Below are 23,228 nucleotides of genomic sequence, written 5' to 3'. Positions count from 1 at the left end.
GCACTGCTCAGACCAACCCCTGCCCGGGGCAGATCTTCAGGGATGCACATCTCCAGCTTGTGGGATTGTCTGTGGAAGGCTGGAGCCAAACCCAGGGAGGGGTGGTGTGTGTGGGCAGGGTGTTGGGGTGGCAGCGGGACCGGGGAAGTGCCCGTCCCTGTGCTGGCACTGCTGAGGCACCTGCAGCCCTGGGGGCAGTTCTGGGCCCCTCACAACAGGAAAGACATTGAAGGGCTGGAGCACGTCCAGGGAAGAGAACGGAGCTGGGGAAGGGGCTGGAGCAGCAGGAGCAGCTGAGGGAGCTGGGGGGGCTCAGCCTGGAGAAAAGGAGGCTCAGGGGGGACCTTCTGGCTCTGCAACTCCCTGACAGGAGGGGGGAGCCAGATGGGGCTTGGGCTCTGCTCCCAGGGAACAAGGAACAGAAGTGGAAATGTCCTCAAGCTGTGCCAGGGGAGGTTTAGATGGATACTGGGTAAATTTCTTCATGGAAAGGGCTCTCCAGCCCTGGCACAGTTGCCCAGGGCAGTGGCGGAGTCCCCATTCCTGGAGGGATTTAAATGCTGTGTGGATGTGGCACATGGGGACGTGGGTCAGTGGTGGCCTGGGCAGTGCTGGGGGAGCAGTTGGATTCAATGATCTTAGAGCACTTTTCCGACCTAAATGGTTCCATGATCCTGTGATACCAGTGCAGAGGGGTTAGTGAGCACTAAAGGTGCCCACCTGGGCTCAGGTGGGTGCAGCTACAGGTACAGGTGCCTCTGTGCCTGGGACAGGCTGTGGGACTGGGGACATGGACACCACAGGGACAGTTATATCTGTGTGGGTGACACAGGTCTGTGCAGGAGCAGCGTCCCCAACCCCCTGCATTCTCACCTGCCTTGCCCATTAAAATACTGGAGAAAAGGGATGCTACAAGCCAAATGATGCCTCTTCCATATCCACCTCCACTGCTTCCCCAAGTGGGGAGAGAGCAGGGCTGAGGTCAGGTGCTCTGGGAATTTTCCTCCATTACTGGTACTGTGGAGTGCATGCCAGGTCCCCATGGAGAAAGCCCCTTCACCAAACCCCTGCACCACTGTCTGGAGACCTACCAGGGCTTGTGCTGCCTGGGGTGACTGCTCCTCACCTGACAGCATGCCTTGTCACACCATATCACCTCGGGCAGCCACCTTGGCTCCCCACAGCCCTTAACATTGAGACTGCAGCCATAAAAGCTGCCACAGACAGAGCCTACTGGTTTCTATTCCCATTCCTTGGCCACGGAGAAGGTCAAGAGAGCATCTGAAGGCTTTGCAACCTGTTCAGGAAGAAAACATTGGGATGTACCCATGAAACCACCCAAGAAGAGAATGAGAATGTGAAAGGAAGCAATCACCTTGCAAGTGAAGACTGAGAGGAGGCCTCATCAATCTGTACAAATGCCTCCAAGGGGTGTCAGAGGATGGTGCCAGACTCTTTTCAGTGGTGCCCAGCGATAGGAGAAGGAGTAATGGACATAAACTAAAACACAAGCTGTTCTACCTCAACATGAGGAAGAACTTCTTTCCATGGAGAGCTTGGGATCTCCCTCTCTGGGGACCTTCTAAACCCACCTGGACACGTTCCTGTGTCACTTGCTCCAGGTGACCCTGCATGGGCAGGGAGTTTATGATTGACCGGATAATCTCCAGAGGTCCCTAATTATTCAGTGATTCTGTGAGGAGTATGTTGCATTAGGACATCACACATCCTGGTACCCTTGGTTGGGGGGCTTCCTATGCAACTGATATGCAACTCCTACCCTTCCTACTGTGACTGCATCCAACTCTGCTCCTACCCAGGCCCTTGCTCTTTCCCTCTTCCTCTTCCAGGCAAGGGGAAGAGGTCCCATAAACCCATGTACTGTTCCTTGTAGCCAAGTGATACATGTTGCTGTGTGGCCAGAGAAAATCCTGCAGAAAAGCCTTCACAGCCAGTGAGATCCTTCCACAGGCAGAGCTCCCCACAGAGAAGTGTGGGCAACCAGCTCCCAGCAGGGTCCAGCTGGTCCATGTCCACCCTGGCCAAAGAGCCAGCATCTGGCTTTGGGTCATGGCTCCATCCCTCTCGATGGAGCAGGGCTTCTAGGAAGGGAGAACAAATTCGTAAGGAAAAGGGAGGCCTTTTTCCCCTTTGGGGTCAAATAAAAGGGCAGCAGGAGTTGCACGGCTCCATGCTGAGGAGCATCAGGAACCCAGATGTAGCTCTCTGTATGTAGCCCTGATCTAACGCTCTATTCATCCTGTGACTTCCAGAAAGCCATTTAGTTTTCCACCAGTCGTGCCTTCCCTCTCCCCTGCCCCAGGCTCTGAGCATCAGTAGGTGACACATGTGAAGGGAAGGGCCACCCTGCAGCTCCCGCCTCTTTGGGACGTCAATGCCCATGGACGCCCAACAAGGACAAACTCCATGGGAACCTATACACTCACCAACCCACTTCTCCCTTGACCCAGAAGAGTGGGATTGGTTTTAACTTGAGGCAGAAGACAAGCAAAGGAGAGAGGAGATGGGAGAAGTGCCTTTTAAAGCGTTCCTTTGTCGCTCGCCTCCACGTCCCATGGTGGTGCCTGCGCTGACGTCAATGTGGTGCCGTTGATTTGCACCAGCTGAGGGGCTGGCACACGATCCTCCCCTCCAGAGTGGCTCTGACGTGGGGCGGGGAAGGGCTCGTGCTGGGATATATCCCTGCCCGTGCCACACAGTGTGTGCCGCAAGGCGAGAGCCACAACCCTCTGAGGAGCGGCAGCAGAGCCATGTGGCTGCCCACAGAGCCCCTCCTTCGCCCCAGCACCCAGGGATGTGGGTCTGCTCTCCAGCCCTAACCCCTCTATGCCAAGAGAAGGGCAGCGAGGTGGCTGCTGAAGGGCCATCAGCATCAGGAGCCTCACCTTGCTAAGGACCACCCGACTCACACCTTGCTCGCAGTGCCTGTGCCAGCTGGGATAGACTTGGGAGCTCTCCTGCCTTCCCACTCCTCTCCTGGGCTTCTTCCCTTGCTGGAGGCTGCGGGACCAGATCAATGCATTGAACTGCAGATGCTTGGGCCCTACAACCCTGGGCTTCCACCATCACGTGGAGGTGATGCCTTGGCGTGCCCAAGCTTATTCTACTGCCTTCCAGAGCAATGGAGCCCGGAAAAACAAATTTAACTTGCTCTTTTCTCCCCCACACACGATTTGCATGGTAATGTAACGCTCCACAGCGTGGAAAGCTCCTGGGAAAGATGAGCCCAGCCCTTGGAATTGGGGCTGGTTTGGGAGATCACGGAATGCTACGCATCAAGCAGCAAGAAGGACAAGGGATATGCAGTTAGCAGCAGTCATTTTTACTATGGACCACAGGAGATCAGAAAAATAACCTCGGTAACAGGAGACCTAGTGGCTAACAAAATGTCATGCTGTAGGACGTACAAGAGAGGCCAAGCACAATCACCAGAACAAAACAGCACCCAGGAGGACAGGGAAGCCCAGGGGGTTGCAGGAGATGCCCTAAAGCAAACCTCTAGTGGTATTGACACGTCTGCATGAGCGTGGGGTCCTTGGAAACAAGTCAAAGGGTCTTTACCTCTTCTCCAACTCCAGTGGCTCTGGCACAATGATTACTGACTTTTCCAGAATAAAAATAATAATATAATTTTGTTCCAAGAACTATGCACGAGAATCATTTCTCCAGGTGCAATGAAAGGAGGGTAGATAGGAAAATACCCTTCCCAGGGCTGGCCTTGTGGGTCACGCCCTCTCCTTACTGACACTCCAGCCCTCCCCAGCAATCCTTTGTGGTTTTGCCTTCAGTGAATCCCAAACAAGGTTTTTCAGAAAAAGAAGAAAGGGCATAAAAAAGGTATTGCTTCTTCTTCTTGTAATATTTTTCCTCTCTTTCTCCCCCCTCTTCCTCCTTAAAAATGTTTACTTTCAAAAATTCCATTCCTGCAGAGATTCCTCCCGAGCTCTGAGGTCTCTGCACTCCACCCTCCTCTTCCCCTGTCAGAAAAACTGAGTCTCGATGTCTCTTTGGTTAAAAAAAAAAAAAATTTAAAAAAAATAACACAAACAAATAACACACAGCCCAGTATGATCCCATTCCACCCTGCGGACGCCTGATGAGAGGGTGTCTGTGGAAGAAGGAAGCATCAGAGACGAGCTGTCTGCTCTGGAAGCTGAGGTTCCCGCGCTGCCCCGTCGGCTCTCCTCCTCTCATACGGTGGTCGCCGGCCCGTACTGGAGCACCAGAGGGGAGGTCTCCTTGATCCGGACGTAGAACTGCCCCTCGGGCTGGCTGGTTTGGAGGGACAGAGGCAAGAAGTCATCGGGAAGCCACCGCTCGCTCTCGTCGGAGGCGAACACCAGTCCGAAGTGCTCCAGCTGCTCCTCGCCATAGCAGACGGCGGCCGAGCTGCCCAGCACACCCCGGGAGATGTCATTCATCTCCAGCACCACCAACTTCACCACCTCCCTGGCGGACGTCTGGCTGGTGATGTGCAGCTGCAGAGAGAGAAAGGTGGGAGAGATGGATGGTAAGGGGGTGGAATGAGGAGGAAGCAGGGGCCAGCGGCAGCACACGGTGTGGAGGAACAGTGAGGGCAGAGGAACAGCCACCTCAGTGGTGCCCGGTGGTGTCAGGGCCCAAACCCATGGACTGCTCTCTCCGAGTCCTTACTGCTCAAGTCTTGCATGTGCCACCTACAGCTCTGCTCAGGCTGCCCCACCACAAGCTGTAGCTAGAGAGGGACAGTCCCAGCCTTGCTCCTGACACCATGGAGGGACCTGTGTGAAGTCCCTCTTGTGCGCAGGGTCCAGACTATCAGACCAGCTGGACCACAACAGCTTGGCCAAACTACAGCTGAAGTCTCTTCGGGACATGGCGCTAAATTTCATCCCGTTCACAAGCAGCAGTCATCTTTACTATGGGGTTCTCTCACCAGCAACCACTCTTCCCCCCCCCTCCACTACCCTGAGGACAACCCTCTGAATCCCAAATACTGTTGAGAGAATGAGCTCAGTTGGCTGCTACCAACTCTGGGAGCCGCTACTTGACTTCCAAAGCCCAAAGGCAGGAGATCCATCCTCGCCCGGGCACGGTGACGGTTTCCTATGGCACATCTGTAGGGGCTCACAGTGCCCAGGCAGGGTGGTCCAAGCCATTGGTCCACGTGAGCCCTGCCAGCTCTGCACAGCCGTGGCAGGGCTCAGCTGATTTATGCCAGCCGAGGAGCTGCGCCTTTGAACTCGGCTTTCTTTGAGGGGAGCATCGTAAAACGCTTTCAAGTAGGCATGTCCAGAGCTTTGCAACTTCAAAAGCCACGTAGGCAGCCCGCCAGGAACCCGAGGGCTGCACTTCAATTCCAAAGAAATCTATGGGCATTCCTCAAGTGGAAAAGAGTACTGCAAGGCAGAGTCCTCTCTGCTAGGATATCTCTGCTGGGTGCAGAGACACTGGTTATCAAACCTCCCCAGCAACAAACCCATCAGCTCATTGGCTCTGTCCTTCCTCTGCCCTTTCTTTAGGGTCTGTTTCAACACAAAGTACTCCATGATTTAAGGATTTTCTGCTCCATCATCCTCAGTCCTGGGCACCAGGAATGTCTCAGAAGGGAAATTTCAGCAGGGGAAGGATCTCCGTGGCTGGGACCAAAGGAGGTCGCAGATCCAGAGGGAGGCCTGTCTAGGATGTTTGTCCTGGGGATTGTCCTCCATGGGGGATCCCACCTGGAGCAGCTGTGAGTGATCAGAGCTGGGGGGTCAGCTCTTGGCAGCAAAGTTCTTGTGGAGAGGACTCATGTCACAGCTGCACCAGCAGAGCCCAGTGCTTGCAGCACAGAGGCAACTCTGCCTGCTCCCCCACCTGGGACTGGAGTGGGTCCTGCCACTGGAGTTGCCACGGGCTGGAGACGAGTGGCTTCTGCTCTCCAGGGGAAGGCTGGAGCTGGGAGCTCAGACCCAGGGAGGGGAGGCTGTGGGAGGGACATGGACAGGGCAGAGGGGTGACAGCTGAATTTCAGCTGGGGAGGATCATGTGTTTGAACACTAGGACATGGTGAGAGAAACCCACCAATGTGTCCTTTGGTCACTGCCTGCCCACACTGGGTGACGCCAACCTACTGTCAGCAGCTGAACCACAGACCAAGAGCTGAAATGCAGCTTCACTGCCCCGTACCCTAAATTCCCTACAGGTGGCCCTGGATCACTCCTTCCACAGCAGTGGCTGTCTCTCCTGCAGAGCCACGTACCTAGTCCTGCCAGGAGCCTCAGCACTACAGCAGGGATTCAGGGCAGGAGTGCTGTGGGTCTCCAGGAGACCTCACTCCTTGGAGGACGGGGAGGGCTGTGCCAGGGTGGGCATGCAAGCCCCACTGCCTGTGTCCCCATCCTGCCAGCCCGGTCCCTCTGGGTGCAGCAGAGCCGCACCACTGCCCACTGCAGGCTCTGGTACCTTGACACTGGTCTCTTTGGAGAGTCCCGTTTCATACTGAGGGCAGACCCGCAAGGTGACAGACCCCAGCTTCTTCCCTTGTTTGGCCAAGCACCCTGGCTGCTCTGGCTGCTGTTCTGGAAAGTTCTGAGTCCACTCATCCGAGCGTGTCCGGCAGACGGGCTCAGAGCCCTGCCCGCCCCGGCGGCGCTCAGGGCTGGGCGTGGAGCCAGTCCCCAGCCTGAGCTGGTCACAGTGGCCTGTGGTCCTGCTCTCTGTCGGGGAGCTGTTGACAGAGCCGGGGCAGGACTTTCTGGGGGCCTGGCAGTGGGGTTTGGGGAAGTCCAGGCTGCTGGTCCGGACGCAGTATGCCTGTCGCTTCTCCGTGATGCGCAGCAGCTCAATCTGCCGGCTGGGCAGGACGAAGTCGCTGTCGTAGAGCTCAGGGGGTGGCTGGTGCTCCTCGGGTGGTGGCGGTGGTGGTGGGATCTTGAGCTCGTGGGTCTGCAGGACATCCGGGGCGCTGTCCCGCAGGGTGCGGGCGGCTCTCCGGCTGCAGCACTCGGGCCCTGAGGGTGAGTATACCAGGTCGAGCTCCTTCGGGCTCTGTGCCCGGCTGGAGTCATAGTCACTGTCGGTGGCCAGGAACACCTCCGATGAGCCTTCCTCATCCGACAGCCCATGAGAGTCTGCGAGGGGGTGAGAAAAGCAAAGAGGGGCTCAGTCTTAGTGTGGACAACCCCGGCTGAGGATTTGCACCAGGTGGAATCCAAGGAAGTCCCCGAGGTTTTACCCCCTTGTCATACACCCGTGCTGCACTCGCCAAGGCACAGGCAGAGCTGAGACTGGCTGCCCTGCCCTACTCCTGACTCCAGCCCTGCCTGTACCTCAGGTGCAGCCACTGCAGCACCTCTGACCCCCTGAGCACGGGTAGCCCCCTGAGCCCACCAGGCAGGAGCTTGCACAGCGGGGCCCCTACCAGAGTTGAGCTTGCGGCTGGTCTCTGGCGAGGGCACCGGGGAGGGAAGGTAGTCGAGGTGGGACGAGGAGGATCGGGTTTTCTCCTTCATTGCCCCCCCAGCCTCGCTGAGGAAACCGCTGAGAGACACCCCACAGGAGGGCTGCTTGTAGCGGGCGTGCTGCAGGGCGTCCATGATCCAGCGCATCTCCCGCCAGATCTCCTCCATTTGCTGCCAAAATAGGAAACGGAGGATCCCGTTCAAACAGCAAATTACAGCAGCAAAAAAACCCCACGGCAAAACACGGGCTCTGCCCACACACCTCTCCCAAGAGCTCTGGGGGAATCTCAAGAAAGCGCTCTCAGGTGGGAGGGTGCTGCACCTGCTGGTTCAGCAGGACCTGTCTGCTGCAGGCAGGGTGCTGGGGACAGGGGTAGTGTGGGATGCTTTTTTGCAAGTCCATCTCAAAATGCACTTGCAGGCCCTTTTCTAGCAAGGAGGGGACATGCAGAGCAGAAGCCTTTGGCTCTTTCCTCAGGATTTTTAATGTGATCACTGCAGTAAGAAGTTGCTAAAGTAACTGCAGCCCGGAGAAGACCTGAGAGCCCCTTCCAGTGTCTAAAGGGGCTCCAAGAGAGCTGGAGAGGGACTAAGGACAAGGGCCTGGAGTGACAGTTCAAGGAGGAATGACTTCCCACTGCCAGAGGGTAGGGTTACATGGGATATTGGGAAGAAATCCTTCCCTGTGAGGGTAGTGAGGCCCTGGCACAGATTGCCCAGAGAAGCTGTGGCTGCCCCAAGCCTGGAAGTGTTCAAGGTCAGGTTGGACGGGGCTTGGAGTGACCTGGTCTAGTAGAAGGTGTCCCTGCCCATGGGGGGGCGTGGAACAAGGTGAGCTTTAATGTCCCTTCCAACCCAAACCATTCTGTGATTCTATGAAAGCTTGGTCTGCTGTTGCCCATCAGCCACATCAGAGAAACCCCACGGGGCCAAAGCCACCAAGGCCAGGGAACAGCCTCTGCTCAGGTGCTCCTGCATGACTCTCCTGGCAGGTCCCATGGCTCCCACCACATACCTGGATGTAGTCCTGAACCTGTTGGTGCCTCTGCTTGGCAGTGGAGAGCTCAGCGTCAGAGAAAGCCTCCCTGAGGCTCTGCTGGGAGAGGAGCGACTCCAGCTCCAGGAGGGCAGACACCTGGCAGTACTGGGTGATGAACTCACGGTCGTACGTGAAGAAGTGGACTGGGGAAAGGAAACAAGAGAGGGGGGATGAAAAACATCAGGTCCTTTGCTGTGGATGTCCTACACGCTCCTCCCTATCAATCAACACAAGGAGGAGGCAATGCTGTCCACTAGCGCAGTCAGACAGCCCTCAGCACACCCCTCCACTCCTCCTCTCCAGGGAGGTGAGTGAGCTCCAGCCCACCCCACTGCCCGACCCAGCTCTCAGGAGGTCTCAGGGGACAAGGGGACCAGCAGGATTGGGTTTTGGCATCCCCTCTCCTCACCCAGCTCGAAGATCTGCAGTGGCAGCGTGAGGAAGCCAGAGCGAGGGGTGTAGGGGTTGTTCTGGCCTGGAGCAGTGCAGACATCGTCTGATGGAGGCAGCAGCAGCAGGAAGGAGACCTGATCCCCAAAGTCCAGCACTTCTTGGCTGTACAGACGGAAATCTTTGGCCTGCAAGAACACAGTGAAGGTAACAACGGCAAACATCACCTGGTGGGCCCTCTGCCAAGTCCTCATGCACAGAGGGACCACCTGCAGCCAGGGGACACTGCTGCTTCAGCACACAACCAGAGGTTCCTTGCTTCCAGTGTAATCTGCACTTCTCACTTCCTCTCCATTCTCCTAAAAGTCTCCAAGCTACTGGTTAAAGTTTCCATGACAGGGTCTTGGGGAAGAAGTGCCACACAATGGTCTCAGTGCAGGGAGGTGCCCTCACAGCTGCCCAGTCAGATGCATGTACCTTGGCACTGGGGCTGCTGGGCACCTTCCAAGCAAATACTTGGCATGGTGGAAGAGGGTTTCTCCCCACACAGTCTGACCCCAGGGGCTGCAGCTCCAGCCCACCACTGACCAGGGGTCAGCCTGCTTCGGAGGGGCAGAGTTGGGCTGGTCTCATGCTGCCCAAGACTAAACCACGTGCAGGCAGTAATGCAAACCCAGATTCACTGTTCTTGCTTTGGAGGTACAGGTGAGGGCAAACAGCTCCTGGAGACACTGTCCCTGGGATGGCAGATGCTTCAGACTTGCCCATCACTCACCTTCTATTTGCACAAGACTAAAATCTCATGGGTGCTTCATTCCCGTGAGGAGGGCCCGGGGCACAGGTTCCCTGCCTGCTGCAGTGACCAGCACGTGCTCACAGCCCCTTCCCCTCCCTCCTCCCCACACCTCGGCACCTGCCTCTACCTCTTGCAACGGGATGTTGACCAGGGTCATCAGCTCCTTGATGGCCACTTGGAGCTCATGAAACAAGGGGTTCTGGGAGGTGTCAGCCTCTGGCTCTGCAGGAATGGACTCCTCCACGCTGGCCATTTTCTGCAGCCATTCCCACTCCTCCCTGGAGAAGGACAGAGACAGGCAGATGAAGGAGAGAGTAGCTTGGGCTGGACCTGGACACACAAGCTCTATGAGAGCTGTGTTTGTTCAGCTGTTCCTCTCCAAAAAGTACAGCACCCCAAGGAAAGTGTGAGCTGTGGAGGTAGAGAGTGAACTTGGTTTGCATCAGCTCCAGGCTGAATCATAGAACCAAAGAGTATCCTGAGTTGCAAGGGACCCACAAGGATCATTGAGTCCTGCACAGCATAATCCCAGCATTCCCACCTTGTGCCTGAGAGTACTGCATGGCAGGCAGTGGGGATTAGAGGGAATATTACGCTGCTGCCAGGAGCTCAGGAGCAGAAGCAGGAGGTGATGGTGCTGTCAGGCTGGATGGGACAGAGCAGCCTGGCTGCCCTGGCTGAGCTGCCCTGGCTGAGCTGCCCTGCAAGCCCCACCTGGAGATGTTGGGGTTGGAGCGGATCTTGACGTGGCACAGGATGTTGGGGAGCTGCTCCGGTACCAGCACTCGGATCTGATCCACGGCACTGCAGAGCTTCAAGTAGCCCAGGTAGAGGCCCGGGGAGAGGGCATGGCTGCTCCTCTGGTGGTAAGCCAGCTTGTCCTGAGGAGAGAGGCACTGCTGGACTGAGTGAGCCCTCACAGCACAGCTCTCACCTGCCTTTGTGTTGATGCCATGGCACAGCCAGCCCAGATGGAGAAGAGGAGAGGCAGAGCAAGAAACCCAGTGCTGCTAGGGTGAATTCAGCACCAACCTGATGCCTCCCCTTGAAACAACAGGATTTTTGGAGGCTGGCTGGGCTGTGCTCCCTGTTTGCCTGCAGCCAGGACCAGACCCTTGGTGGCCTGGGCCCTGCCATGACCTTTCCAGCCCGAGGGGGAGCAGGGAGCACTGGTGGTCCCCAGTGGAGCCCACTGCAATGCCCTGCCCCAAGGGCCCCAACACACACCTGGATGGAGATCAGCAGTGTGTCCAGAGCTGTAGGCTCCTCCGGGGAGGACACGGACTTGCGGCTGGTCTGCAGTTTGCAGATGGGAACCCAGCGGACACTCTCGAACGTCTGGTTGGTCTTCACCTCCTTCAGAGTGACGATGAGGATGTTGCCCTGCTTGTCTTTGATGGGCTCAAAGAAGATCTGGCCCAGGTCCTGAATGCCCAGCAGCCCCTGCACAATGGGGTGGGAGGGCAGGAGAAAGCAGAGTGTCAGGGGACATCCTGGAGGCACAGTGCTTGTGGGTCTGCGCAGCTGGGATGTGACTGCAGCTGCTGGAAACCAGTCTGCCCAGCAAAGCACCCTGATGGCCCCCAGCCCCTCTGCATGAGACAGCCATGATGCCTGGCACCTCATTGTCCCACAGCCAGGGTGCTGCCAGGGAGGACAAGTCAGGAACATACAGTCCATGGACCAAGACATGGGCAGGACTGGTAGACCCCAGGCTTCCCCTGGCTGTGCTGCTCCCAAGGGAGCCTGACCCCCAGCGTCCCACCAGAAGGGTTTGTTCCCCAGCCAGGCTCACCCTCACCTGCATCTGTGATATGGCCAGCAGCATCTTGAAGCGTGTCTGCAGGATGCAGGAGCAGGACGACTGGGACACGGTGACGCACTGCCGCAGCCACAGGATCTCATCCCACATGCATGACACCTGCAGCACATAGCACACCAAAGGCTGTCACTGCCACAGACAGGTCACAACGAGGTCTTTGGGGGAAATCCATGTGCCTTTCTGGTTGAGCTGGGTTAGGAATGTGCATGGGCACACAGCACCTCTCAGCAGGGATGTAAATCCCCATGCCACAGACATCCTGATACGGCCATGTCCACTCAGATATCCATCTTCCTCCAGGACCTTCAGTTTGAATAGAACTAGCCAAGGGAGTAAGGGAGAAGAAAGTCTTCTCCATCAGTAGATAAGGACCATCCAGCAAACTATTTTGACCCTGAGCTGCCCACATACCCTTTCCCTAAGTCTGCTGACAGTGGAGGACCCAGCAGCAGCACCCTGCACCTCCTACAACAGAGGGAGTTGCTGTGGCAGGATGCTGAGGTGAAGCAGTTCAGCAGCTGAGAAGCCACTGCCATCCCTGTGGAGATACAGTGCCCACCCATCCTGGCACACAGCCTGCCTGATGTGTCGCCCACCTTTGGGTTTCCAGGGACTGGGATGAAATGCCATTCCCTGGTGGTTTCCTGGTCTGTGCTGAACCCCAAGCATCAGGCCCATGGGCCTGCACTGCCGAGCCCCAGAGCTTGGGCTGGGGGTGAAGCTGCTGCCAGCCAAAGGCATCGGTGGTGCCTGATGCCCATTTGGGTCACCCTGACACTCCCAGCTCTCCCAGCACAGGGTCCCTGGGCTACCCACCTTGGTGAACCAGAGAAAATCTTGCATGAGCAAGCAGGAGTAGGTGTCATCAATCTCCACCACGGGGATCTGGTCTTCGTGGGTCACCAGGATGTTGTCATCCTTGTAGAAGATGGCTGTCAGGTAGAGGCCCCTGCATGGGAGGGAAGACACACCTCAGTGTCACCCCCAGCTTCCAACTTCACCTCCCAAAGGGCCTCTCTCCTGAGAGAAGAGGAGATGCCCAGCCCCAGGTCTCCGCTTCCCTCCAACAGTCCCTGGCAGCAGAGGCCCATGGCCAGTATGGGAGCAGGAACGGCAGATGCCATGGCTGATGCGCTCCTGGCACAGGGGAGGGTGATGGGGCCAGCGCAGTCCATGCAGGGGACACACTGGAGTGCCTGAAGGCCAAGCACAGGGGTGGGCAGTGGGAGGGTGCTGGGGTCTAGAGGAGGTGGTGCTGGGTGACACTGGGATAGTGCAGGGATCTGGGTACCAGCACAGCTTGGCCAGTCCAGATGGAGATACCAAGGAGAACGTTCCATCTCTGGGTCATGGGACTCATCTGCACTGACACCACCAGCTCTCTCCAGCTGAGGACACACCTCTGAGCACCCTCAGCCTCCACCCTGCAGGCACAGCTCCTGGTGACACCCAGGATGGGCAGATCTACAACCCCACTGGGAGAAGGGCTCTCCACAACCCCATGCACCAGCCTCTCACCGCTTCAGCGTCTTGAGAAACTTGCTGCCAGGGTGGAAGAGGTGCTTGAGGCTCTTGGAGACCGAGTGCTTTCTGCTCTGGGGCTGGTTCTTGCAGGGCTCTGTGGAGCAGAGACCAGAGGATGCTGCAGCAGGAGATGAGGAGCTGCAGTGGCAGCCTCTGGCATGGCACATCAACCCACTGGGAAGGCTCTGCCATGACTGCCTGAGCTGTCTCCCTGCTATGCTCATCTGTGGCACAGAGCTATTCCTGGTACCACCCCAGCTCTGTGGCTCACACCACAACCCTGGGGGACTCAGCTGGACCCCCCACCCCAGCCTCCCTGCAGCACCATGCCTGAGCTCACCGTGGCAAATGCAGTGCTGGTGGATGGTCTTCACCTGGCCCAGAAGATGGTCCAGAGCTTCAGCCTGTCCCCTCCGCCGCGGGGCCCGGCCGTCGTACTCTCGCCAGTCTGTGGGGGACAGACTGACATCACCTCTGGCACTCCTCGGCCTGAGGGAAAGCGAGGTTCCTATCCCCTCCTCCCACATCATCTGTGTCCCCCAGGCACAGCAGTTGTGGATGCTGGGCACCTCTGGGGGTGCTGGGATTCAGGAGATCTCCAGTTCTGTGCCACTCTTCCCAGGAATTCCCAGCTCTGCCCAGCTCCCCGTGACCACTGGCCAACCTGCAGCGTGGGAGGGACATGGCATAGGGAAGGAACAAGGTCCTGTCTGTTGCTGCTGCGCTTTACTGGCCTTAAAAAATAAAATTCTTTCCAGTGTCTTCCTCCACGTCTTCCCCATTTTCTCCGGGCGAGTGCTGGGAGCTGGGCTCACCTCAGCAAACACATAAATAAGCTCCCTCCAGCTCCACCCGTTGTGGGACGGCAGCAGGACCAGGAGTGGGGTCAGGGACCTGCTGGCTCTTCTCCCTCAACTTTACATTAATTGCTTTAAACACCCCCTGTGTCCTGCCCGCTGCTGTTTTCCATGGAAAGTTCAGCTCTGTTAACTTTGGCTGGGACTTGCCACTATTTTTAGTAGCTTTAAAAACACCCAGGGAGGTGCCTGACTATATTCTGCTGGGCCAAGGAGGGATCTCTACTGAAGGGAGAAATATTAGTGGAGATAAAAATAAATAAACCCCACTCCTGTCTGATTCACTTCAGCCACACTCGACTGATGCTGCTGGCATCTCGGTTGTGGGGAATATGACCCACGTGGGGTGGCAAATGGGCTTTAAAGGGGGTGCAAACATGACAGGGACAGGGTAAAGCCCTGTCAGTGGGCTGTGCTGTGCCCTTGCTATGTGCATTCATAGACATGCAAATGGACTTTTGGCAGTTTCCATACCAGAGCTATGTGGATCTGCAGCCAGAGCTGCTCATGGTGCTGCACATCTCTGACCATCACTGTTCACTTCCACCTGCTCATGGTGCCGACCCCTGCTCCCTGGGCACCATGGTGGCAGGGAACATGTCCCCGCCACCTGCTCCTCGGGACAGGCTCAGCCTCCCCTGAGGCTGCTCTTTACTCATTCACAGCACTAGTCCTGACGGACCACCACACAGCAGGGACCTGTTTTGGGACCTGAGGCAAGGGGCAGAGGCATCCTGGAGCCCCCTCAGCCCTGAACTTCACCACTTGGGCTGCTCCTTCCAGCTCAGTCCTCCTGGCCTGTCTCTGCCCAGCATTCCAGGGTGCCTTGTGTGACATTGGGTGGCTGTTCCCCACCACTTTTCCTGGTGCCAGCATGGGGAGGAGAGTGCTGACAACCCAGAGCTGGTCTCTCTGGGGTTTGTGACCTCCATCCCAGCTAAGTGCCAGGGAATGCAGGTCCTTGGGGCTGGGCTGGATTGGGGAGAGCACGTGGTGGCACAGGGGGGGCTCCAGGCCACTGCCATGCAGGACTGGGACACTCTGAGTCCTGGCTCTTGGCCACCTCTTTGGCCTGAAATGGCTCAGCCTTTCCCAGGTGGCAAGGAGAACTTAAGGCTGAAAAATTACATGCACCTGATGGCTGGAGGTAGCATCCCAGACTCCCAGGCACAGCCTCCCTGCCTGGCCTGAGACCCCAAAATTCTGCCTCTGCTCCTGGGTCCACTAGCTCCCATCTCCATAGCAGCAAGAGAGACCCCCGAGTGGCACAGGGAGCTGCCACCTGCCCCACCCACCCTGCAGCCGGTGCTGCTCCCATGGGTGTTCCCAGCGGTACTTACTTGAAGGGATGGCACACGGGGGCACGGAGGCTTGGGGGGGACCCCAGCCCTTCATGTTGTAGGCAGACACCCGGACGTAGTACGCTGTGCCCTGCAAGGAGGGAGGCCCCACTCAGCACACAGGCACCCCTCCCAGCTCCGTGTGCCAGGGTAGGAGGGTTCCCCCCCACCCAGTACCCCAGTATCCCATGAGGAGCACTGAACTGGAAGCCCACAGCCCAGGTCACAGACTCTTACCTGCCCCTCCTGTACATAGCCCTTGTTATCAGACACTAGAGAATCCCCGTGGCCCAAGTGGGAGGGTTTGGGGGGGGGGGGGGCGAAGGAAGGACTGGCCATTGCAAATGTTCCTTGCCAGAGGTGCTCCAGCCCCAGAGACATGGGGCTTCTGTAGGTTGGGGTGCTGCCGTTCCCCTGGGATGTGCAGGGATTTGGCCCCTGGAAACAGGGAGCTGGCCAAGCACTGTCAAGGGCTTGTGGCACTGTGACAGTGATTAAAGCCTCTGATTAAAGCCCAGCCAAGCTGCCAGATGTTGCCAGGCCTCCAGGCACTCATGGAAGCAGACAGGAGCCCGGGAAGCAGCTCCGAGAGTGTGATTGATGGGCTCAGACCAGCTCCTTGCAGCAACATGGCTCCAGGCTCTGCTTGAGCCCCCTCCTGCCATGCACCAGGGCAGCTCTCCCACCCCAACAGCTCCTGAGCTCCGACACTGCTGCCTTGGCTAAGCCCCTCTGATTCACCAGGGGCATTCCCCGCTACTCAAGCCAGTGGTCCCTATCTGCCCACCCCTGGTGAGGGTGACCCCACCTATCCCAGCATCTCCCCGTGTTCCCATCCTGAGCTCCATCCCACCACAGTTCCCAAGCCCGCCCCTTCTCCCCGCTGCTGGCCCAGTGCGTGCTGGGGACGGGACGGCAGCCTCGGGGAGGGGACAGCTGACAGGCAGCGTGGTTCTTGTGGTTCTCAGGGAGATAAAACAGCGGGGAGCCACAGTCCCACCAGCCCATGACCTTGCCTAGCTCCCGGACATGGAGACCGGGCCAGTCCCCCCCTCAGTGAGCGACAGGGCTGGTGTGAGGGGTTGGACTGTGCAGGTGGCAGAGGAACGAGCCACTGATTTATTGCACAGGAAGAGCCCGAGTGGAGACGGGAGCGGGGTGGGGGACGGAGGATAAATCAGGCACAAGCTGAATGGGCCCATTCTGCCTGTCACTGCCCAAGCACCCTGTGCAGGGGGGTTCCCCGCTCCCAGTGGCTGCAGCCGTGCAGGGACAGACAGTTGCCTCTCCCAACCCCGCACTCTCAGCTCTGCCCAGGCTGTGCCCGTGGAACGCACCATGCCACAATCTTATTGTTTCTGCTCGGGATGATCATAGAAAAAAGAATTCTAAAGGTTGGAAAAGGCCTCTAAGATCACCAAGTCCAACCATTCTCCCAGCACTGCCAAGGCCACCATTAAACCATGTCCCCAGGTGCCACATCCACATGGCTTTTGAACACTTCCAGGGATGATAACTCCCTGGGCAGCCCGTTCCAATGCCTCCCCACTACAGCTTCAGGGAATGACCCTGTGGGCTGCCCCATGGCCAGTGGCTTTTCCCAGCTGTGGGCTCTCCTCCCTCAGCCCTGACCCCTGTGGGGGCTCCCCAGGGCTCACCGACACCAGCCCCTGGATGGTGAAGTTCAGGTTCTTCAGCTTGTCAACCACAGCCTCCCCCAGCGGCGGCGAGAAGGTGGGGGAGCAGCTCCACTCCACTGCAAGAGAGAGACCCCAAGGTGTCACATGGCCCCAGAGCAGGGACAGGCCACCAGGGCACGTCACTGGTGGCAGCTGAAGAAGGACCCATGGGCAGCACAGAAGCTGGAGGCAGCGGAATGAAGGCAAAGAAAAGGGGGATTCCCAGTGGGGGGAGTGTCACGGGGACCTGTGGTTCTACTCACAAAACCACATTAGATGGTGTCAGCACCTTTAATTTATGGACCAGAAGTGGGGAATGGCAGAAATCCTCCCAGAAGTTAAAAGCATCTGGTTCAAGTGGGTGAGGGGCTCAGGAGAGGCAGCACAGCAAAGCCCTTCCAGTGTGCAGGATGAGGGGGCAGCAAACAAGTGGCACCCTGAGTTTTGCCTTGCTGCAGGGTGGTATTTGGTTTAGCTCAGAGCATTTGGCTGGTGACCAGGCTGTCCTGCAGCCCTGGTTCCTCCTGTGCTCAAGTACAAAAGTGGCCAAGGGCTCTGCCATGCTGACGTGGGGCGTGAGGGGTGCCAGGCACTGCCGTGGCTGTGGCCCCCCTGCACTGCTGCAAGGATCCTGGTCCTTACCTTTGTACTTGGTGACAACAGCCGAGTTGACACTCAGGGGCTCCCAGAAGGTCACCTGCACCGAGGAGCTGCTGACCACCAAGAGGTGGACGTTGGTGGGGGCGTCTGGCACTCCTGGGGACAGAGAGCACAGGGACCACTACAGCGAGGACGGTCACTCTGCCCCCCTCAGTATCCCTCTTGGGCCTCCCTCCAGTCCCAGGGACATACTCCCTGAGTGGAACACGTTCTCCCCGCCACGCACCCATACTGTGAGCCCTGGTTACAGGGAGTGGGGACATTGATGGGTGCTGGCACAGCCCCGTGCCTGGACCACGCACAGCCCTGCTCCTTCCCCCAGTGCAGGGGCTGCCCCCTGGGCCCCCCCAGCCCTCCTGTGGGCACTCACTGGCGTGCTCAAACCCTGCCCTCATGCGCTTGTAAAGCCGGAACCGCCACTCCCAGGCCTTGAGTTGCTTCTCCTTCTCGGAGCAGTCGGTGTTGGGTGCCTCATTCACCACCTGCGCTGTCAGCTCGTTGACCCGCTGCTCCGCCTCCCGCACCAGCGTGGAGAGGTGCAGGGAGCGGCTCTCCAGGCTCATGACTGTGGGGAGGGGGGCACGGCCGTGGGTCCCAGGAGGAGAGACAGGAGGAAGGAGGAGAAGGTGCTTAGGACAAGCCCTGGCTCTGCTGGTAACAAATCCCCACTCCCAGATGCCATCCTCCCCTTGGTGTCCCAGTCCTGGGATCCACTTGAGTGCATGGCCCTGCTACAGCCTGCACCAGAGCCCGAAGACCACTTCCCCACCCATACCCCACTGCCTGAGGTGCCCTGTTCCACCAGGCTGGAGACTCAGGTGACAGGCACAGCACAGCTCCCTGTCCCAACTCACAGTGTGGACTCTCCTTTGCTCCCGCCTGCAGCAGGGCCCTGGCGATGGGGGTGTTGTTGGTCATGATAGCGATGTCCAGGGGCAGGAGCCCCTCGCTGTTGGGGGTGTTGAGGTCCAGCTCCTCAGGGCTATACTGCTTCAGCAGCTCCTGGACCCTGTCGAGGTCCTGCAGCTCCACAGCCTCGAAGAGGGCAGCATTGCTCTGGAACTGGGTAGAAGGAGAAACACAGGTGGGCTGAAAATGGGGCACCTTCCTCCACCCCACCTCTCACCAGCACCTCATGAACCCAATCAGGGAGAGGGTGCCCTTGTCTCAGAGGCTTGGGAGCATCATCTCTTTGCAGACACATCTGGATGGTGCCAAGCAAACCAGCTCCAGCTGAACTTGCTTCAGGGTGGCTTCACTTAACACACTTGGGCTTCTACCTAGGTGACAGCATCACCCACACACAGACCCTCTGCCCCCGTGGAGCCCCTGTCCCCCTCTGGATGGAGCCCAGCAGGCACTGACCAGGTAGGACTTGCGGAGCTTCTCCTTCTCACCCCGTCCCACCAGGCTGCCCTCGTCGAAGGATGTGTAGTTGACGCGGAATTTCCCCGACAGGTTCCGGTAGAGCCTCTTGGCCGCGTTGGGCGAGGAAGGGCCTGGCGGCTTCCTGGCCTGTGCCAGCTGCAGGTCCCGCATCTGCTGTGTCATTTTAGGGGAGGATGACCTGGGAAAAAGCAAGGAGGTGTGGGGAAATGAGGCACGGAGGGTGTGCCAGAAGGGCAGAGGCACATCTGCAGTGTCGAGACTGGGACACAAATCAGGAGAGCCAGAGCAGTGCTGGGTAGCACCAATGTGAGTGCCTGCAAGCTGGAGCCAGTGCCAACAATGCCCTCCTCCATCTGCTATTACCTGAGGCAGGGCTGTTTCTCCTCCTCACCACTGCTGCTGGCCCTGCAGGCGTCTCAAGGGGTTCATAGGAACCCTGCAGGTGAGACCTTTCCTTCCAGACCCAAACTGAGATGCCCAAAGCAACCTAAGGCTGCTCAGCCCTGCCACTGGTCTGGATCCACTACAGCAGGGCAATCTCTCCTTACTCCCAGTCCCCAGCATTCAGCTCCTACAGAGACAGGTTGCCCCATCCAGGGCTGCTCAGATCCCTGTGGCAGTGGAGGCTGCAGGGAGCGATAGCCCTCAGCTCTGTGCTAGGCGACCGCTGTCCACCACACCATTGGCTTGGGATGGCCTTGTGCACCCTCTCCATGTCCATCCTAGCAGGAACCCACATCCTGCACTTATCACCATCCCTCAGCCCTTTCTGGTACATGACTTTCCTCAGGGTTGTTATTCCAGCAAAGGGTACCCTCTGAAATTGAAGCGGGAGCAGGGAATGGACAAAAGAGCATTTCCAATGTCATCAAGACAATGCCAGGTCCTGATGGGGACCAGTGACCCCAGTGTCCTTCTCATCAAGAGACCCAGGCTCCATAGCTGCTCTTCACCTTCTCCATCCACACTGATTGTGCTACAAAACCTTTTCTTCACTATGATTAGAGAATCACAGACTAGTTTGGGCTGGAAGAGACCTTGAAGATCATTTAGTTTCAACCCCCTGCTGTGGGTAGGGACATGATTTTGATTGCTGCTTTCAATAGCCATCATAAATATCTACAAGTCACTAGGAAAGCCAGTGTCTTTTCTGGGGCTTCCCAGAGTGGGAGCTGCCCCTCTCCCTGCAGCCAGGACCCTCCTGTCCCTATAAAGACCTCATCCCACCAGGGAAAGTCTCTAGCTTTGGTGTGAGCGTGGCCTCATTGCTGTGTGGGGCTTTCACCCGTAAGTCATCCTTTACAGCATGGAGGGTTTCCACTGGCATCAAACATCTGATCCCCTTCTTGCTGGAGCCCTGGCACACTTCCTAGACAAGGAGCATCAGGTCTAAAGAGCATTTAGCATAACTTAACACAGCTTCTCTCAGTTTTGACCCCATACCCCTGTGTATAAGGACAGATATTTGGGGGCAAGGTCTTCCCCAAATTGCTTTATTGGTTAAATATCAAGTGTGATAAAAACACGACATTTGGCTGAAGGTCATACCAAAAAGGCTGTGCCTGTGGTGATGATGTTTATAAAGCCATCATCAGGAGACAGGATATTAATAACCACCTCGCTCCGCACTCTCCGTCGTCCTGATTTCAGACGAGGCACCGTGGGCTGCAGAAGGATTTCAATGATTATAACCTTTTATTGCTGTGATATTTAAGAGTGGAAAACGCTGGGGAGGTTGGCTCCTGGCAATCATTCATCTCACCAGCTTTAGCCTATGGATTTAGAGGTCTCCAGCGTGGCCCAAGCCACGGTGTCAAGTTGCTGCCCTGGGTTGTTCCAGCACTGGATGTTATTTGAACAGAGGCTTTTATGGATCAGACAGTGAACACCAACCACACCAACCAATCGGCTATTTGTAAAAGCAGCAAAAGCTGGGTGAGTTCTGTGCAGCAGGGTCCTGCTGGTTCTGGGGGGGAGGAACGGATCAGCACCCACCAGGAGGGTCTCACCACAGGGCGAGAGACCTGCACAATGCAGGGAAGGGCTGGAGAACCGGCCATGGGCTCTCCTGGCCTTCCCAGCTCCTTACACAGAGTCCTCAGCTTGCAGCCTGAGCACATCGTGCTTCATCATGGACATGGAGCAGCTCCTGGCATGGCCACTCCTGAAGTCTCCTCATGTCAAGGGCTCACACATGGGACATAAAACCTTCTACAGATGGCAAGGACAAGATCCCAGAGATCACGGGAGCGGGAAAGTATCACACAGCCCTGCTGTCACTGGTGGACAGAGATTACGGGAAAAACCACCCATACCTGAGCCAGCAGAATGTTCTGGCAGAAAGAGGCAGCCAGGAAGGCAGGTCTGACCCTCGGGCAAAGCCTGAGACACAAAGTGCTGCCTGATATATTTAGGAAAGAGAAATAACTGATTCGAGAGGTTCTCCAGCAAAACCTTGCCCTTTCTCTTGTTTTTAAGAGTTTCCTGCTGCCCAGGTCCTCTTCTCTCATCCTCCAGCTGCTGCTCAAGGGTGAAGATGTTGAGGCTACTCAACAAGATGCCTAATTCCACAGCGGCTCCCCTTCATCTGAGGAGGTAACAATGCTCTTCCCTCTACGGAAGTTGAAGGAGACCGTGTTGTAACAGATCCCTGTTCCATCCATGCCTGCAGAATCAGGGGTTTAAAATGAAATGGTGCTTTGGAGCAAAAGCCTTTTTTTCTGCCAATTAAAATACATGGCAAACGACCCAGTACAGGCAGACTTCACAACTGGGTGGAAGCTCTCTCAGAGAGGGTAGAAACTGAGGTGACATAGAAATTTCTCCCTGTTTTCTCTCCTCTGATTTGCTTTTAATGAGAAGTAAAGAGATGGAAATTATTCAGCACTCAGGAGTGAATATCTATCTATATTAGACCAGCTGCCCCAGAGATAAAAGAGTTTCCTGCCCTGTGGTTATGAGTCATCTGGACTCAGTGAAATAGTCTTGATTTACCTAGAGCTAAACTTTGCCCTGGAGCAACTGATAGCTGAAAACAACACCCACAGATGTCCTGCCCTCGGGGGCCAACCAGCCAACACCAGCTCACCCATGCCAAAGCCCCATCCTGCAGAGAGGTGTGGGAGGAGATCCCACCTGCTCTGCCTTTAGAGTCTCAGTGCAGCCAAAACAAATTTATCTCAACCTCAATCAGTTTCTGTTGCTAATTATTGTCCTACCTTCTGCAGAGAGGGGACAGGTGCTTTGCCTGCCCCAGTAGTTCAGTTCTCTGGCCATGGGGTGTGTTTGTGACCATCAGGGAGGTGGTGTGGACATCAGGTCTGCACTGCCATAAAACCACATACCAGCAAAAGTCCAACACCCTCTCCATGGAAGAGGCTGAGGTTCTGTGGAAGGATGTGTTAGGGCTGGACAGATCCATCAGATTTGGGCCCCTCAGACAACAGAGACATTGAGGGACTGGAGTGTGTCCAGAGAAGAGAACGGAGCTGGGGAAGGGGCTGGTGCAGCAGGAGCAGCTGAGGGAACTGGGGGAGCTCAGCTTGGAGAAAAGGAGGTTCAGGGGGGACCTTCTCCCTCTCTCCAACTCACCAGCAGGAGGGGGGAGCAGAGGGGATCAGGCTCCCAAGGAACAAGTGACAGGACAAGAGGAAATGGCCTCAAGTTGTGCCAGGGAAGGTTTAGGTTGGATATTGGGAAAATTTCTTCACAGAAAGGGTGGTCAGGCCCTGGCACAGCTGCTCAAGGCAGTGGTGGAGTCACCATTCCTGGAGGGATTTAAATGATGTGTAGATGAGGCACTTGGGAACATGGGTCAATGGTGGCCTTGGCAGTGCTGGGGGAATGGGTGGACTCAATGATCTTAAAGATCTTTTCCAACCTTTGTGATTCTATGATTCTGTCTCATAAAGCAATGCAATAGAGGTGTTTTTCTCTTTTTTTAAAGCACATGAGGATAGATGTGCATAAGGCACCTCCATTTTCTCCTTCCTCCTGCATCAAACACAACCAAATCCACTGGGTAGTTCATAATGTTGTGGTTTCTGAATATTCTGGGTTGTAATGGTTCCAACACTGCAGAACTTGGCCTAGTAAACAGTGTTAATAATCATTGTAATTCCACAATTTTAAGTGCATTTTGTTGAAGGGTGTAGCCTCTCTGAGTCTCCAGCAGAGAACCAGTCCCTGTAAGACAGATCTGGTCTGTCCCACTGGTAGAGTCCAGAGACCAGGCTGGCAGAAGAAGCCCAGTAGGTACCTGGCCAGGCAGGGAATGACCGTCCTGCC

General features: G+C 56.7%; 1 protein-coding gene across 8 annotated transcripts in view; it reads right to left on the bottom strand.

Moving 5' to 3' along the window:
• Positions 1–3,322: 3,322 nt before the first annotated feature.
• LOC113957964 (ankyrin repeat and fibronectin type-III domain-containing protein 1-like) overlaps positions 3,323–23,228 on the bottom strand; it is a 192,154-nt gene continuing 172,248 nt past the window's right edge. For all 8 annotated transcript variants that reach the window (XM_027665902.1, XM_027665904.1, XM_027665901.1 and 5 more), the window contains 18 exons: positions 18,918–19,119; positions 18,407–18,614; positions 17,923–18,117; positions 17,535–17,648; positions 16,872–16,969; positions 15,214–15,304; positions 13,357–13,464; positions 13,011–13,110; positions 12,309–12,441; positions 11,472–11,591; positions 10,898–11,113; positions 10,385–10,551; positions 9,798–9,948; positions 8,894–9,062; positions 8,461–8,627; positions 7,406–7,616; positions 6,448–7,115; positions 3,323–4,499 (listed from right to left, as the gene is read on the bottom strand). In XM_027665902.1, coding sequence (XP_027521703.1) covers positions 4,212–4,499; positions 6,448–7,115; positions 7,406–7,616; positions 8,461–8,627; positions 8,894–9,062; positions 9,798–9,948; positions 10,385–10,551; positions 10,898–11,113; positions 11,472–11,591; positions 12,309–12,441; positions 13,011–13,110; positions 13,357–13,464; positions 15,214–15,304; positions 16,872–16,969; positions 17,535–17,648; positions 17,923–18,117; positions 18,407–18,614; positions 18,918–19,119 — 3,406 coding nt within the window. In that variant the 3' untranslated portion in view covers positions 3,323–4,211. The remainder of the gene's footprint in view (positions 4,500–6,447; positions 7,116–7,405; positions 7,617–8,460; positions 8,628–8,893; positions 9,063–9,797; positions 9,949–10,384; positions 10,552–10,897; positions 11,114–11,471; positions 11,592–12,308; positions 12,442–13,010; positions 13,111–13,356; positions 13,465–15,213; positions 15,305–16,871; positions 16,970–17,534; positions 17,649–17,922; positions 18,118–18,406; positions 18,615–18,917; positions 19,120–23,228) is intronic.

Source organism: Corapipo altera, unplaced genomic scaffold (assembly GCF_003945725.1).
Source record: "Corapipo altera isolate COAL_440 unplaced genomic scaffold, ASM394572v1 146, whole genome shotgun sequence".
Taxonomy (NCBI): domain Eukaryota; kingdom Metazoa; phylum Chordata; class Aves; order Passeriformes; family Pipridae; genus Corapipo; species Corapipo altera.
This window is presented reverse-complemented; position numbering and strand designations above follow the sequence as displayed.